General features: G+C 26.6%; 1 protein-coding gene across 1 annotated transcript in view; it reads right to left on the bottom strand.

The window, feature by feature from the left end:
• Positions 1-3,314: 3,314 nt before the first annotated feature.
• Positions 3,315-12,728, bottom strand: part of LOC109594012 (adenylate cyclase type 6) — a 158,063-nt gene continuing 148,649 nt past the window's right edge. The window contains exons 15-26 of the mRNA XM_049966368.1: positions 12,276-12,435; positions 11,342-11,439; positions 11,190-11,280; positions 10,910-11,026; positions 10,663-10,788; positions 8,054-8,229; positions 5,974-6,104; positions 5,492-5,601; positions 4,909-5,128; positions 4,216-4,336; positions 4,027-4,162; positions 3,315-3,967 (exon numbers count right to left, since the gene is read on the bottom strand). Coding sequence (XP_049822325.1) covers positions 3,743-3,967; positions 4,027-4,162; positions 4,216-4,336; positions 4,909-5,128; positions 5,492-5,601; positions 5,974-6,104; positions 8,054-8,229; positions 10,663-10,788; positions 10,910-11,026; positions 11,190-11,280; positions 11,342-11,439; positions 12,276-12,435 — 1,711 coding nt within the window. The 3' untranslated portion in view covers positions 3,315-3,742. The remainder of the gene's footprint in view (positions 3,968-4,026; positions 4,163-4,215; positions 4,337-4,908; positions 5,129-5,491; positions 5,602-5,973; positions 6,105-8,053; positions 8,230-10,662; positions 10,789-10,909; positions 11,027-11,189; positions 11,281-11,341; positions 11,440-12,275; positions 12,436-12,728) is intronic.

Genomic DNA, 12,728 nt, shown 5'->3' with positions numbered 1-12,728 from the left:
ATATTCATATACAAATAATTTTGAAAGAGAGAAAATACAGACATTTTAAGGTAAGGTGAGGTAAAAAGATGTACCGGCAAGTTACGTCCGCTGACTAGGCATTTTACCCTGGACAACCGGACGTACCGAACTTGCGTCGAACCAGGCAGCAGTAATACCGGCACTTGCCTTTTAATTGTTAAACTGTAACAATCTAATTGTAACCTACCAACTATTAGTGTAATAAATCAGTTAAAATATCTACTGAATTTTAATCACTCCAAACCAACATAAAAACTAAAATACATATATACACTTAGTATCTCTATTAAGTTTTTATATTATTGCATATCACCTGAAGTAATAAACTATTGTCAACATACAACATTCTCATAAAATTAATTCCGTCTTTTTCTTGAGCGACATCTAGAAAATTACAAAAAATTTTTGATTATAGAATAAATAAAAATTATTCAGCATACTAAGAAAATCATAAATGTATCTTGTTGTTAGGCAATAGGCAGCAGTTGGTTAAAATGGAAAAGTCTAGTAAAAAACTAATAAAAAATTGTTAGCTTACAAAACATAATGTACAGATTGATAATAAATCTCTTTGATTCATAGTGTTGCCAATTATTTCTATTATGATTAAAATATTTACAATGAAAGCATATTTATTAAAGGGTACGTACAATTCAAACATCATATCCAATATCATTTTTCCTAAAATGTATAAGTAAAATAACATGTTCATCATCAACAAATTTTTTTTTAAATAATTATAATAAATTACCATCGTTTTCCTTTTGATTTCCACTTAAACAGATCAAAATGATTTTTAAAACTTTACTTTTTATTTCCAAAAACCTATTAATTTTCATAGTCGTTTTAGGTTTAATGGCAAAACAGTAATGAGATTATATAATGGTTAATAACAATAAATTTAAATGTAATAAGTTAATTTAACGACATTTTATTAATTAACCTTTATAAAGGCAGAAACAAGTGCAACAAAACAAAATATTTATCAGGTCAGGTCGAAAAAAAAAAACAACAGAGAAATAATTTTTGCATTTTTAATAAAAGATTAGTGAATAAAATAAATATTGACTCTCTTAATTAAATTATGATTCAAAAATTTAGTGGATACTAAGAATCAATAATTAACCCATTTTCTCTGTATTGTGTAAATAATAATGATATTTAAAATTCATAGGAAGCTTTAGGAGTTATTATGAAAGGTAAGAGTAGAATTTATACACATGTATTCTCCTGTTTTATATGATTTCTTCTGTTTCTATAATCCATCCACCATACAAAGAACTATTGCTGTATGAAGTAAATCGGTCACTAAATAGTTGACTATACACCGAAAATCATAGTTATTAGGTCCATTTAAAAGTGAGAGTTTTGTTTTCCATTATGATGTTCTATCCCGTTTCCTTACGTTCAGTAACAAGATGTCACTCTATAAATTCTTTTAATAAACTTATTACATAATTTTTAATACGGTTTTTGGAATATTTTTATATAAAATGTTCAGTGCTAGCGAACTATTGCGATGTTGAGTTAAGACCATAGAAAATTATGCTTTTTCAGAAATTGTGCCTAAAGTGGTCCTATCGAAGGATTTACTGTCAAAATTAAATTGGCTAATGGGTTTACGTTATCATTGGTCTCGGAGGGAAATATATAACGACCCTCCAAGAAATACGTCTCCATGAATCCTTTTCCTTTCACCTCTATAGTTCCGCGACATACCAACGGGTATCCCTTAGCGTGCAAAATATGATATACCTTCTGTGTAATCTAGAATGAATAAAAAATATATATTAGATAATAAAATTGAAAATTACTTGAATTTTATCACAAATTCCACTGTTGTCCAGTAGACCGGCCACATTCACAGCATTTACCCAAATATTTTACTAAGGTTTCCGAGCCCCTAACACTCCGGCTACGGAGTTTATCCTTATCCTAATCCTAAAATACAATATTTTTACAAATTATTATTAATTAAATTAAACATTCATTACCTGAAGTGATTATATGAATCTTTACCATTATGTCTAATTGTTTCAATGCGTAATCAGTCATGGCCCTTACATATCTGCAGCTTTCTATATCATAAATGTTTTGTGTCGAAAAATTTAATTGATTTTTTTAATTAATTTTATTTATAATAAGGGAAAAAATAATAGAAATGTTCATTTTGGTATGGAAACGATTATATATGGATATGCTTCAGCGTAATGTAATTAATTAGTTTTCTATTAGATAATTCATAATCAATTATGTCATCTGATAAATGAATAATGGTTCGATAAAAAATTCGATAGGAAAAGCTTTTTTATTTACCTCTATTATCATATATTAGAAAGTATGACAACATAATACATATAATACTGATTCGAATCGAAAAATAAATTAATGAGTGTTATAACAAATGTTCAAGGTGCTTGTGAATTCAGAACAATTCTGCATATAATTGGCTAATATGTGATCTAATTAATTTTCATAGCCGTTAGATGAGTAATAAGGGAATCTGTAATCAATTTTCTCTATACAGTAAAAAAAGAGTTTGATTCATCTGAAATTCAGATTCTGAATCCTGAAAGAGACATTATGTGCAATAGAGACAGTAAGTCTCTATTGCAAATATCTTCACAGTCAGACTTCTACTGTCTCTGTCATGCATGATGTCTCTCTAAATTCAAACGGATCAAACGCTTTTCTTACTGTATACAGTATTAATTAAATATTAATGATATTCAAAATTCTTACGGAGATTCAAAAGTTGTTACTGGTACTGAAAGCTAAGAGGAGATTTTACTCCGTATAAATTTATAAAAATTTATTTTCCCTGTTTTTATACTATTTCTATAATTCATCCATGATACAAAGAACTAATATATGAAGTAAACCAATCACTGACTGGAGTTTTTTGATCAAACTAAATGATTGATTATGCAACAAAAATCATTTATTCAACAAAAACTGTTTGTGATGTTATATCCCGTTTTCATACGTTCAGTAACAAAAAGTCGCTACTTAAATTCTTTTAATACATAAATTACGTAATTTTTATTTAATTTTAGTTTACCGCTTAGTTGAAAGTTTAGTTAGTTATTAAGGTTTTATTTTAATTAAAATAAATTATGATATATCAAAGTAACTATGTTTATTAAATTTGTACTTTACATAATCTTAAAATGAAAAATCCTTGCTTACAATTTTCTTATGTTTGTAGGTACTGGTTGGACCTCATTTTTATGGGCAGCTGCGAATATACAGGATACACAATATAATACTTTATTTTAAAGAAATTAAATAAACAATAAATTACTGTAATAAATTAATTTTTTATTAAAAATAATATATACATAAAAATAAACTCGGAAATCAAGTATTTACAGGAGTATTTTGAGTAACAATTGATTTTAATCAATTTAACACATAATCTATTTTGGTACATAATTTTTCTGTTTTGTTTAAATATAATATTTTTATAGTCTCTTATATACAACAATTTAATTTATTAACTAGAACATTTATTAATTCTAGTAGAAATCACAATAGTTCAGCAGAAAGTTTTCATTAATATGTAACATTAGGTATTAAGATAATGCTCTAAACTCTACAAATTATTTAGTATCAAAAAGCTAGATTGGAAGTTAGATGTTTGAAATTGTTTTGGAATATTTTTATATAAAATGTTCAGTACTAGCGAACTATTGCGATTTTGAGTTAAGACCATAGAAAATTATGCTTTTTCAGAAATTGTGCCTAAAGTGGTCCTATCAAAGGATTTACTATCAGAATGCAAATTGGCTAATGGATTTACAGTAACATTGGTCTCGGAGGGAAATTTACAACGACCCTCCAAGAAATACGTCTCCATGGATCCTTTTCCTTTCACCTCTATGGTTCCGCGACATGTCAACGGGTATCCCTTAGCGTGCAAAATATGATATACCTCCTGCGTCACCTAGAATGAACAAAAACAATTTTATAATAGACAATAAACCAATTCAAATTGAATATTACTTGAATTTTATCACAAATTCCCGTGCTGTCCATACGACTGGCCACATTCACAGCATTTCCCCAAATATCATACTGAGGTTTCCGAGCCCCTATCACTCCTGCTACAACTGGTCCTACGTTTATCCCTATCCTAATCCTAAAATGGAATATTTTTAGATATTATTGTCAATAACATTAAACATTCATTACCTGAAGTGATTAAATGAATGCTCATTCACTATGTCTAGTTGTTCCCGCAGTTTCAATGCGTAATCAGCCATGGCTGTTACGTGTCTGTAACCTTGCATATCACAAGTGTTTTGTGTTAGTCCTACAAATTTAATTGATTTGGTTAATTAATTATATTTACACTAGGGAAAACAATAATAGAAATGTTTAATTAGGAGTATTAACCATAACATAAGGATATGCTTCGGCGTAATGTAATTAAGGAATTAGTTTCCTGAATTATATTATTCACAAACAATTATGTCATTTGATAATTGAATAATGGTAGCTTCAATAGGAAAAGCTGTTTATTTATCCTATTAAGAATACATTATTTAAGAGTTTTTAAATTTAAATAAGTCAATTGTATGAAATATTCCAACTTTTAAACTTCCACCAACATAAAACTTTCTCTATGTCAGTCGAACATAAATTTATTTTTCGAAAATCTACGTTCGCAACAAAACAATGGCTTCTTTGACAACAAAGTTTGAAATTACCTCAACTAGGTTCTCTCGCAATTAAACTTTTACTACAAGTTCTAACGAACTTATTCCATTATTAGAAGTTGATATTTGATGGTAAGTTGTTGGTTTGATCCAAATTCTGTTAATTAATTAACTAGGTTAAATCTCTATTGTTTAAACTATTATTGATTAAGAGAATTGAACTAACCGGAGGCGGCCATGTAGGTGGCACCGGTCGACTTTATCTTCTCGATGTACCGGAACCTATCTTCGGACAGCAGTTCGTCGAAATCCGCAATGATTTCGTTCAGAAGACGTAGACACTCGACACCTTCATTGTTGCCTTCTAGTTCCACGTAAAATTCGGAGAAGTTCGGGATTGAGGCGAACATTATGCAGACGAAATCGCATTGTTCGTGATAAAGCTCCTGGAAATTGTAATAAATTGGTACTGAAATTGTTGATATATTTGAGAAATGCACTCTCAATTTATCAAAAGATTAGATGCCTATGGTTTGTTTAAATGAATAGGTGATCTTCTAGTTATTTATAATTTTATTGAGTGACAAGTTGAACTCGTAACATCAAAACTGCATGTGCTGCATCAACTTAGATTTCAAAATGACATACTGAACTTGTTGATATATTTGAGAAATGCACTCCCAATTTATCAATAGATTGGGTGCCTATGGTTTGTTTAAATCAATAGGTGATCCTCTAGTTATTTAAAATTTTATTGAGTGAATAGTGGAACTCGTAACATCAAAACTGCATGTGTTGCATCAACTTACGTCGTTATTTTTTTCACTATTCAGGAAATGTTCCGCCACATGTATGGGCAAGATGTTGGCGAGCAATTTCCTATTGTAAGCTTCCAGATGCTCCATATCCTCCTTTTCCTCTGCAAAAAATAAAATAATACGTCAGGTGTATTGCCAATAATTTTAAGTTAATTCTCAATTGTGTGCTATCGATTTTAATACACTTTAGTTAATTAATTAAACTTATTTGGAGAAATGGGAAAAATAAACAAAAACAAAATTGATAAACAAGTTTAATTTCCCTAATTCCTTTCTCAATTCCAAATAATAAACAAGAAAGAAGCTTGAAAGTGTTTGCCAGATTAGACGAGATTAAAAGGTATTACACGTTGAAAAATGAATTCCCCTTTGTTACCAAACAACGACATTTAATATTTTATAATGCTTTCAATAGGAATTAGTGTGACGTTACATAGTTTAAAATTTAAACTTTAAATTAAATAAATACGTACCAGTTGCCTGTAATTTCCAGACAAAATCCAGCCGGTAAGTAGCTTCAGTTTGTTGTCCATGCAGAATTAAAGCTATTACAAATCCGACTAAAATCACTATGTTTATGTACTGCAATGTGATGGTATATCCACTGGAAACAAAAATAAATAAAACGTTAATTAGTGTGGAATTAAACAACAACATGTTTTAATTAGGGTAGCGATTCTGTCGTCTGTTCTAGATCATAGAATTTAGAGAACTAGACTTTTGGTATTCGTAACTTTTAAATTGGAAACTGCAGTTCAATAAATTTCAAAATATCCGCAGTAGGTTTAATACATGTCACAGATGAAAAAATACGACTCAGCTCTGGCACAAAAGTAGAAAAATGTGTATTCATAAAACTATAAATGTAACTAACTGTTCAGTTCATTCGTGACTGAATAAATTGATTTGAATTATCGCAAACTAATTTTTTTTTTTTGTATAAATTAAAAGTGGTAATTTAAAATATTTTTGAACGTTTAAAATACACGGATGAGGATTTGTTTTGAAATAGTTAAGAGATCGTGAGTAATTTTTAGGGTAAAATTTACCTTAGAATTCGGCTATGCTAATGGCTTATAACAATTAATCCTCCTTTTAGAAATATTCACAAAAAAGTAATAAATATTGCATGAAGTTTATGCAATTTACCCAATTTTTTAGTCATAGAAGAAACATAGTCAAAATTTTTAAACCATTGTACCACTTTTTAAAGTTAATAATTCGGAAATAAATTAGATTTACTTTTTTGCATTTTTCTTATATTTTCTGCAACTTTGAGAATTCAGTGAAAGACTGATGTGCCTAACATAGAAAAGTGGTTGATGAGTTTTTTTGTTTTTGTCGTATAACTACCTGTCCGACAATAATCAAATGTTCATATTGAAAAAGAACAATTGAATATTATAATAATTGTTAAATTAATAAATAATTAATAATAAGTAATTAGTTTAAATTACAAAAATAAAATATTTCATTTAAATTTATTTAAATTTTAATTTAAATTTAAATAAATAATATAATTCATTTAAAAAATTAAAATATTTAATTTAAATTTAATTCATTTAAATTAATTAAAATTAATCCATTTTTGTGTCCTAAATTTGGAGGAGAATTAATTAGCTGAGACCGTAGCTTAGTAGTATAGTATAGCTTAGTAGTTTGAAAGTAGTAAATTTTAGTAATTAACAAATCTCTTGTTTTCAAAACAAAAATGAATAATAGCCTTAAATTAAAATCTTCAGTTTTTTAACAGATTTTAGTTAGCAACATTCAATATAAAGTTCCTCATGTTGAACCTTACTCATTGACAAAGAAGGACGAAGATTTGATATAATTGCTTGAAATGCAAAAGGTGAAAATTGGCATATAGAATTTTATTTGAAAGTTTCAATTATAGTAATCGAATTGAAGTAAAGTAACTGATTCTGATGTGTTTTCTGTCATCTTTAATCTTTTCCCTATAATTTTAAAAATATCACCATAAATATCACCAATATGTACTACTATTTTTAGTAGATTTCAAAAATGGCATTTTGACAATATTTCAAAATGAAACGGTAACTAAATTTCGAATGTTAACTTTCATGTAATTATATCACATTTATAAATAGACGTTTTATTGACAATATTTTGAAGAACATATTTTACATTTTATCTATCTGTTAGAAAATTAAATTATGCATTTAAATAATTAAATTTAATATACGTTTAACTAAACAAGTAAAATATCATCGTAATTACATTTTAAATTCCCAGTGGAAGTCTTTGTTACACGTTTTATCGCATGAAATTTGATCTAATGAAATGTAACGCAATCTACGACGTCATGATTCATTGTAACTAACGGCAGAGAGCATATGCAGATTATTTTATGACGCTAATAAATTTCAACTTGATTGGAACTGACGTATATTCCTGCTGCAGAATAAAATCAGCAATGAATTATATTCCCGAGCATTTTTTAAATTTGTAATTTACTTTTTTTCGATATTTATTTACGGTAAGATTTTGATTTAATAAGTAATAAACATTAATCGTTGCAAACATACTTACCCAGGTTTGTGAGAACAGATCAGTTTATAAATAATGTACACCTCCTTGGAGTAGGTGAGGTATAATGCGAGGAAACCGGCCATTCCTCCCAACAAAATGATTGTCTTGAAAAGGGAGATAAGGATTTGATAAACGGCGCACGCGATCATGGACAGCAACACCAGCAAGAGGAGGTACTGAAAAAGAAGTTCGTTCGTTTTATATAACACGAAGATTATTATTCAAATATTTAATAAATCCATATTAAATATTTGAAGTCTCTTAAAATTTTTTACTAATTTTGAATAGTACAAAGAATTTATAAACAAATAAGTTATAAGTTTTAACTATAAATATTGCACTGTAACTCAATCTACTGCAAAAACAGCAAAAGCAAAAAAAAAAAAATAAAATAAAATAAAATAAAATAAAAATATATGAAAATAGAAAGAGTTATTTCAGATTTCATTAACCAGGAATAATACATGATTCATTATTTTACTTCATTAAATGTATTAAATTAAATTCATCAGCGTACATGAATTATTTATTCACATTTGATTGTTAAATTTTGAGGGTAATTTAAAAGTATAGTTCAAAATATTATTTAACAATTTTATAAAATAAATTATGATATTAACAAATTAATATTTAATTGATATTTGCAAATATTTATTATTCAAAATTTTATTATGAATTAACCAAATTGAATTGAAACATGTTTCCGTTCTTCGTTTAATATCGTTTTAAAATAATAATTTTATTATAATACTTAATTTTTAATTAATATAAACATTCGTGTCCAGTAAGTGATGAAAAATTGCTTTTGAAAATATTAAGCAACAAATCATATAATAAAATAAGTCAAATTAAATATTATACATGAACAAAATAATTTGATAACATTACTTTCTAAATTATAAAGAAAGTTTATTTTATTTAATCATTAATTTGTCATTATTAAAATAATTATTATTAATAAATAATAATTTGTGTAATTAAAATAAATATGAAAATATATAAAAAAGAAGAATAAAATAAATTAAATAAAATATTTGGAAACTTTCTTATGGTTTCAAAATATTATATATAAACAAGATATTATTTTTTGAATTTTTAAAAAAACTTATTTAATTGCCATTATTAAAATTTAATTATCCATTCAATATGTTAATAATATAATTGTAATTAGAACTTAATTTTAAATGTGACGCATTCACCAAATTTTGAAAATAAAATAACATCGTCTCATTTAGTTGGTTTATGGTTTCAAAATTTTATATATAAAGGCAATATGATAATATTACTTTCTAAATTATAAAGAAAACTTATTTCAATTAATCTTATTTGTCATTAATGAAATAGCGGTTTTTTATGCAATATCTTTTTAATAAAATAATTTTAATATAGTACTTAATATTGAATTAATTGTAAATGTGAGGCATCCACCAAATTTTGAAAAATTGCTTCCGAAAAAATATTAAGCAATAATGTGTGTAAATAAAATATTAAATTACATTTAAAATAACATTACGATAACATTACATTCTAAATTTTAAAAAAAGTTTAGTTCAATTACTGTCATTTGCTATTATTAAAATAATAATAATCCATACAATATCCAATATACAATATAATATATATACCTAAATATTATACATAAACAAGACAATGTGATAACATTGCTTTCTAAATTATTGAGAAAATTTATATCATTTTCAATCTGATTTGTAATTATTAAATAATATATAATGTAATCCCTAATGAATTATAAATCTGATACATCCATCAAACAATTAATATTAGTTTTAATATATATATTAACAAGACAAACGCTTAATAAATTATAAATGTTGCGCATCCATCAAAATTTGAACAGTTACTTGGAATTCATTAGCAAAAATAATTAAATTTATCTTATATACACGGATAAGCATCTTTAGGGTGTTTCAAATATATATTATATATAAACAAGACAATATGATTAAATTACTATTCACATAGACATTTTTGTGAAAAAAGTTCTAACCTAAATATATTTACAATGCAGAAAGACAAATGAGATAAATTCATTTTTTCAATTATTAAGCTTATTTATAAAAAATAAAAAATAATTTATATTATATAAAATGGAATATAAAATATCTTATGGCTATGTTGAACCATTTTGATAAATATTTCCAAAATTTATAGGGGGAAGTAGAGATTTAAATGTACAAAAGTTAATTTTAATTTTTATAATACTCTTTAAGAGAATAATTGTAACTGTATTTTATTTTTCATGTTAATTTTGAAATTAATTTGAAATCAATATAATTTAATAGAGAAGAAATGATTATCAAAAGTCCCTACCTACAGTAAATCTCTCCAGTCAATTTTATATTATGAAATTCACTAAAAAAATCATCCCCATTGATGTCTTACATACATAATTAAAATATTAAATTAATTTCATTATATTATAAATTTGTTGAAATATTAATGTTACAAATTTAAATTTTTGCAGCGTTTAGAATTCCTAATATTATAAATTGTACTTCTTTCCTCCCTTTTTTTTTGTTTTTTCAATTATAAAATGAACATCATTTTTATTAAAATGCACTTATTTAAATAAGTTGTTTAATACTCACATCTACTAAAAAATAAGGTTTGCAGTCTTCTTTGCTTTCGTTTTCGTTTTTTGGTTGCACTTGATTTGTACAGTTTTCACCCGAGAACGTGGCATTCAGGCATTGTATTTCACTCGGAAATGATATCTGAAACGGAAGCGGAAAAGTAATTTACAACTGCAGAAAGCGTTTTCCTCGATCCAGTTCTTCGATAGCTGATTTTAAAGTTTTATTAAAAGCAACCGTGTCTTGTGTAGTAGATACTCACCGATTGTAACATGACTAGCACATATATACAGACGGCCATTATGAAAGAGAATATTTGAGCAATATTCCGATTCTTGTGTATCAGCTTCGATATTGCAAATATTTTCATGTGGAAATTCTAAAAGAGAAAATAAAATGTATTAGGTAAATATGAATGGGAAACATTTTTTTATTGGAATTTTCGATAATTTTGAGTACAAAGGTAGTAAGGTTTTTTAATTTCAAACATCAAAGGCAAAAGGAAAATGTGAGGAAGATATTATGCGGAGAACGCTGCTTACCGTTACATTAATGTTGTCTGCATAAACTAAAATTGGTATAAAAATTAAAAAGGAAATTATTGGTATAGAACACAGCACAGCAGTATCGTTTCTGAAACAATTTGTTATCATGTTAATTAATGACTGGCAGTAAAAATAATGCTGTTACTTACCTCTTAAATATACCTATTTGTACTAAAAATATTGTGAAGAAACAAAACGTAGAGCAGAAGAAGTACAAGGTAAGCATTCGATCCTTTTCGTGAACATACTGAAAGTAAAATAATATTATAATAATTGCAATATTTCAAATATAAATAATTACAGTTTTTGCATTAGTTTATTACAGACTAATGTTCTTAAATTACGCCAACGATATTTAATTTGAGATTGAGTAAAACAAATTAAAACAATTCTTTAAAATAAAACTTTTTTTTCTTAGTTATAAGCATCAAAAGTTGATTTATTTTATTATTTATTTATTATTTTGCTAGGGATTAATGGAATTTGTTGAAATATGTTGAAGAAGAACTATATAACTGTATAAATTTGGAATATTCTCTATACTATTTCAATTTTTTTTATTTAGATTCTGCATTTGGAAATACCACCAATCGGATATAAAGCAATAAATAAATAATGAAAAGATTTAGACAACTTCTGAGGCAAAAAGGAAAAACATTTTGTTGAATTCTTTTTTGACCAAATTTTCTAATTTGTTGCCATAAGCCAAAAATGAAAAATCATTTTCCTTAACTAAAAGTTATAAAATTAAATGTAATTATTAAATTGGATTTTAAATAAATACTTATGCAAAATTTGACGTGTCCTCACAGAGTTATAAAGATGGCACATAAAAAAAATTTTATAACGTTATTTCATTTTCCAGATAGCATATTTATCAAAGAAAAAAAATCCCAATACATTATTTATCGCCCCGAAATCTAATCAAAAACTTTCCTGCTCCTTGACACACATCCGCTTTTTTGCTGCGAACTTGGCAGTAAACGCACCGATTACGAGAAATTTCAAAGGTCCGCCCGGAGGCACATAAATAATACATTTATAAATAGACCGGGGGCGCGATGTAAAAAAAAATCGACGTACCTTTGATTCTTTGATGGGGTCCCGAAAGTTTAGCAGAAGAGTTCGACAGTGTTCGGTCCTTAATCTGTCTATGCTGCGAGCATCGATGGCCTTCATCAGGTATTCGTTGACCTCGTCCTCGGGATTCTTTGCCCTCTCCGGCGTATCGTTGAATCCCAGCCTGCGAGTAAAATGGAGTGCATTAGTTGTCTCGCGGGGGTTGTTGTTATACTTAATTGGGATTACTTAACTAATAATGGTGTTCGCATTACAAGTTACATACAACAGTAAATTGATAAGCATTTTCTTATTTAATTAATTAAATTTTAATTTTGTTAAGTTAATTAAAAGAACTATTAGATAATGATATAGATGAAGATTTTTAAAATACATTTAATAATATTCATTTAAAGATAAATCTGTTTATATGAAAGTAACAATTTTTATAGTAAATTTACATAATCACAGTATCAC

The sequence above is a fragment of the Aethina tumida genome, chromosome 4, assembly GCF_024364675.1.
Source record: "Aethina tumida isolate Nest 87 chromosome 4, icAetTumi1.1, whole genome shotgun sequence".
In the NCBI taxonomy this organism is placed as follows: Eukaryota; Metazoa; Arthropoda; class Insecta; order Coleoptera; family Nitidulidae; genus Aethina; species Aethina tumida.
The sequence above is the reverse complement of the archived record's forward strand: the minus strand, read 5'-3'. Positions and strand labels throughout refer to the sequence as shown.